The following is a 5433-nucleotide window of genomic DNA, read 5'->3' as shown; positions in this document are numbered from 1 at the left end:
AAAGCAACAGCTTTGACTGATGGAGGATGCACCGCGCAGGAACATGCGATCATGTTGTGTCTCTGTGTGCATGTTAGTTGCTCTGTCACGTCTGAAGCTTTTTGGCAGGAGCGCTCTGGGAGTTACTGACACCTCCTGAAACCTTTTTTCCCTGAGAGCTGTGAGTGTGGCCAGGCAAGTGCACGGGCTGGCCTCCCATTGGACAACCCGTACGCTCTGGAAAAGGGGGCGCGGCTTCCCGGCCAGAAAAAAAGGAGGAAAGAATTTAACTGCGCAAAAAGTCCTGTGTGGTGACGGATGTCTCAAAGTTCAGAACTTTTTCCGAATAGTTCCAAGGATGGGGACCGCTTGAAGACGTTTCTTTTTTATTATTATTAATATTGTTGTTGTTATTATTATTATTTTAAGTAAAGCGGCAAGGCGCAGTGATTTGAACCATCATCGGAGGGAGAAGTGGAGCTCACCCTTTGCAGACTCTGGATCAAAGTGAAGACATGCAGGCTCGCTACTCCGTCTCCAGCCCCAATTCTCTGGGTGTCGTTCCGTACATCAGCAGCGACCCCAGCTACTACAGGGCCGCTGCCGGTGGGGGCTACACGGGGATGGCAGCGCCTATGAACATGTACTCTCATGCGGCTCATGACCAGTACCCCGCCAGCATGGCCCGGGCTTACGGACCGTACACTCCCCAGCCTCAGCCCAAGGACATGGTGAAGCCCCCCTACAGCTACATCGCGCTCATCACCATGGCGATCCAAAACTCGCCGGACAAGAAAGTGACCCTGAATGGGATTTACCAGTTCATCATGGAGAGGTTTCCTTTCTATCGAGACAATAAGCAGGGCTGGCAGAACAGCATTAGACATAATCTGTCTCTGAATGAGTGCTTCGTCAAGGTGCCCCGCGATGACAAGAAGCCCGGCAAAGGCAGCTACTGGACCTTGGACCCGGACTCCTACAACATGTTCGAGAATGGGAGCTTCCTGAGGAGGAGGCGGCGGTTCAAGAAGAAGGACGCGCTGAAGGAGAAAGAGGAGCGGCTGCAGAAGGACCTGCCGCCGAGACAGCAGGGCCGGGATCAGGAGCAGCCAGTGCAAGGCTCCCAGCCCGTACGGATCCAGGATATTAAGACTGAGAACGGGGCCGTCACGCCGCCGCAGGCCGACTCGCCCTCTTTGAACGCAGTGCCCAAAATCGAGAGTCCAGACAGCAGCAGCAGCATGTCCAGCGGGAGCCCGCACAGCATCCCTTCCAGCAGGTCCATCGCTATGGACAGCTCCGAGCACCACCAGCAGCAGCAGCAGCAGCAGCAGCAGCAGCACCACCACAGTCAGGCCTCTACGCAGGGCTTCAGTGTGGACAACATCATGACCTCCCTCCGGGGGTCTCCACAAGGGGTCACCGAGCTCCCCTCCAGCCTGACCGCTTCCACTAGGACAACAGGTATAACGCCATCTTTGTCCCTAAACTATTCTCCAAATCAGACATCTGTCTATAGCTCGCCTTGTAACCAGAACTCCATCTCTACTACCTCCAACGCTACCTATCATTGTAACATGAGCCTTTACGCTGGGGACAGGTCGGGCCACTTGGCACCGAGCACCGTGGACGAAACGTTGCCAGATTACTCAGTCACAACCACCTCGTCCTCCCTGACCCACGCTAACCTGAACTCAGGGCAGGAGGGCCCTCATACCCACCAAGGGAGGCTAGCGTCATGGTACCTGAACCAGGCCGGAGACCTGGGCCATCTGGGTGCAACGTACCCGGCGCAGCAGCAGAACTTCCACTCAGTCCGTGAGATGTTCGAATCCCAGAGGATTGGCTTGAATAACTCACCGGTGAATGGGAATAACAGCTGTCAGATGTCATTCCCACCGAGTCAGTCCATCTATCGCACTTCGGGAGCTTTTGTATACGACTGCAGCAAATTCTGACCAAAAACCAAAGAAAAATGAAAAGAAAGAAGGAAAGCTCGGTATTTTCTTAACCACACGGTGTTTGAACTCTGTCATTAAAACCCCCTTTTACCTCTGTTTCCTGCCCCATGACAGTATGGACAAATGTGAGACATAAAAAAAGACAGAACAGACTTGATCTTGGTTTTTTTCTAAAGAACAGTGTTACATCAAATAACACGTAAGTTTCTAATTTTTTGTTTTTGTATTTTTTTAATTTTATTTTTGCTTTTCTGGCTTTATGTGATATGTTAGAGATGTGTCACTTGTCCTGGACGTGTATAGTTGCATATATAGTAATTTATTTCTAAAACTGTCGCCAAATATTATGGACCAAACACTCCAAAAGTGTTTCTAAATTGAATTGCCTTAACTGTCCAAAAGTATGTTCCACTATAAAAGTAAAGAAGAAGAAAAGGAACGTGTATATCACCGTGATATTTTAATTAAATGTTGAAAAGTATTCTGAAGGATTTGTTTGTTTGTTAAATAAATTGTCATTTTATGTGAGTTAGAGTTGCGCCTCATTTCTTGCAAACAAGAATTTAGGATGGTAACTTACATGCAATCTCGTCCACGTTAAAATTTTTGTAGTTTTAATTTTTAAATTCAGAAATTTATCAAAGTAATTTATAAAAAAAAATCTAAATATTTGCTGTAGCCTAAAATATAGCCCCCCGCACACCCCCCCTTTTTTCTTTTTTTTTTTCCCAAAGAGTTTCATAATTTAAAATGCATCTTGCTGTGAGTGTTTCTAAACAAATAGCACAATAAATAGTGTGTTTTCGGTCCTTTTGCTTGATATAACTGAATTTAAATTCTTTCAGTGTATATCAACAGCATGTGTAGCAGAATAAATGAAATCAACCTGAACAAGCAGCTATGGCGCATGGAGGTTAGCCGTACACGCATCACAACTTTGTTTTGGACTGCGTCGTGTGTTAGTGGCTCACACCGCTGCTGATTTAATATCATACCAAACATGCCAAAGATATTCCCGTTGTCACTTCATATTGGACGTTTCGATTCTCACTAGTCTGACAGGTTGTTGACTCAAAGGAAGAGAAAATGTGACCTGCACGTTTTTATTAACTTTGAGTCTCTCTCTCTGTGTGTGTGTGTGTGTGTATGTGTGTGTGAGTGTGTGAGTGTGTGTGTGTGTGCGTGTGTGTGTGTTTAAGACGGCTATATTGGAAAATCTCAACTGTAGTTTTACACTGGTTGTGTGTTGTATCAGTAGAGCTATTATAAAAGGTTTGTAGAATATCTTTTATCAAGTAGATCTAAAATGTTTTTTTATATGTGCATCAATAATCCACATTTCTGATTTTTTTTTAGATGTCGAAACATTTGATTAGTCTACATGCTATGTTGTTTTTTGAGTGCTAAAAATATTTGTGAATTATATTCAAAAGACATGTTGGCAAGTATACTTGAAAAGGCGTGCCGAAATTGTGTGCGTAGAACGCAGGAGGGCAGTTATAATAATTAACTAACAAATTAAATAAACAAACAAATTAATAATAATAATAATAATAATAATAATAATAATAATAATAATAATAATAATAAACATTATCACTGTGATACCATTGGATAGTGTGGGGATTGTAAAAAGATCATGGTAATTTTAAGGATAAAAACATTTCAGAAGTTTAAATTAGATTCAACATTTTTTTTTTACTTTTTAAAATCTAAACACTTCAATAATTTGCACATTTTATTCCCAAAATTTACAATCCGTTAATATAATTATTTACGCACTAGCTGTTTAAGGTAGCTTCGTCTCGAAGACTTTGAAAAACGATTGAAGACACATCTGTCAATCTGTAGCCTTACATGCTACAAAAAAAAAACTAAACTAAAAAATAAATAAATAAATAAATAAAATGCAGATCATCAAGCCAAAATTAGAATTCGAAGTGTTCCGACGAAATGTAGAGCACGTTCATATGTCTGATTGTAACCGCGTTTAACACACGATCTACGCAATCACTTATATGGATTTTAATCTGTCTCTGATCTAATTATTGATGCTATCGCCAAAATCCTATAATGTGCGCAGCCTCTCCAACTGCAGCTCAATCAGACTCCTAGATTCCCTTTCGAGTGTATAGGCCCAATAAACAAACGTCGTGTTAGTCGAAAGATTGATGGCGCTCTCAGAGAACGGACCAGGTCAGGAAGGAATAAAATTCAATCAGAGAGCTGGAATCGTTTTTCATGAGACGGAAAAGGCAGAGAGGGAGACGGAGGTCAATGAGGAGGATGTCGGCCGCCAGAGCGCCATCATCAACAATACAACAGGACGAAGCTCAAACAAAGAAGGAGCATGACAGGGAGCCTATATGTTGTGATTTTATTATTATTTTTTTCTTAATTACAATTGGATGATTTTTGCTTTTTTATTATCGAGAACGTCTACATACTGAATGTAAAACAAAACAAGACAAAAAAACACACACAGAGCTTTTGGCACCGGGCCTGTAATTTCTCCCAGTGGGTCTCCTGCTGCTCAGTCTGATTCTCTGAGCCACAGCAAAAAAAAAAAAAGCACAAATTTAATTTCACTTTCATTTCCCTATTTCAGAGGAGGTGGTAAGAATTAATTTGCCCTCAGCCTGTTGTTTGTGCCCCACCTAGAGCAGATAGGGTAAAGATAAAAATCCTTTCTCACACACACACACAAAACACAACAATCAGATGGGGCTCGTGGGGAATACACGTCATTAAGCGAGGGCTCGCGTCGTTCTGGGGCACCCAGACACACAGAAAACCTGAAGGCCACAGTGCGAGTCTGTCTCCAGACTTTATACTCTGCGTCTTCCTGAAGCGTTCCGCCACATTCCTGAAAATGCACAACTTCCCTCAGTGCTTCGGGTCAAATGGCAGAGACAAAAGCCGCAGTGTCGGGCCTGCCTTTCATATTAATACAGAATCGGGATTGTATAGTTGATTTTTATTTTTATTTTTTAATGGTGCATATTAATTCTTGGTGTTTTGAATTTTATTTTTAAAGACACATACCGTCGACACCCCATCACCCTGAACCACGATTTTTTTTTTACAGTGCCAAGGAAATCAACAAAGTTATATTGGTTTGTTTACATTCGGATTGACGCGGCCAATGCCGCTTGTTAAAGGTCACTTAAAGTTCCTGCACAGAAGACACGAAAACATGATTATTTCATGGATGATTTAAAGACTAGCCTGACGTTTACTAAGTGATCTACCCCTAAGCTAAACCGATTACCTCCGTGATCACATATTTTGTCCTGTTTATCCCAAATAATCACGAACAAAGACAGAGTATAATTAATCTGGTTGGGTTAGGTTTTGAGTTTTTTTTTTCTTCATATCTCAAATTAGACTATTCAAACTACGTTTGAAGATAAATATTTGTATATTTTTTTATCGCTTTCTATCATGATGTATACCAGCGCAGACAGTTTCTTTTTTTCTATTTTTAATTGCA

General features: G+C 42.3%; 1 protein-coding gene across 1 annotated transcript; it reads left to right on the top strand.

The window, feature by feature from the left end:
- Positions 1 to 290: 290 nt before the first annotated feature.
- LOC106960654 (forkhead box C1-A-like) lies at positions 291 to 2421 on the top strand. Its single transcript, XM_015053859.1, has one exon. The coding sequence runs from the start codon at positions 495 to 497 to the stop codon at positions 1935 to 1937; it is 1443 nt and encodes a 480-aa protein (XP_014909345.1). The 5' UTR covers positions 291 to 494; the 3' UTR covers positions 1938 to 2421.
- Positions 2422 to 5433: the final 3012 nt, after the last annotated feature.

This window comes from Poecilia latipinna, unplaced genomic scaffold (genome assembly GCF_001443285.1).
Source record: "Poecilia latipinna isolate Pla-1442-1.1 unplaced genomic scaffold, P_latipinna-1.0 Scaffold1208, whole genome shotgun sequence".
Classification (NCBI taxonomy): Eukaryota; Metazoa; Chordata; class Actinopteri; order Cyprinodontiformes; family Poeciliidae; genus Poecilia; species Poecilia latipinna.
Note: the sequence above shows the minus strand (reverse complement) of the source record. Positions and strands in the feature narration are given on the sequence as shown.

Coding starts and splice junctions, on each gene's coding strand:
- LOC106960654 (XM_015053859.1), top strand. CDS start 495: ATGCAGGCTCGCTACTCCGTCTCCAGCCCCAATTCTCTGGGTGTCGTT.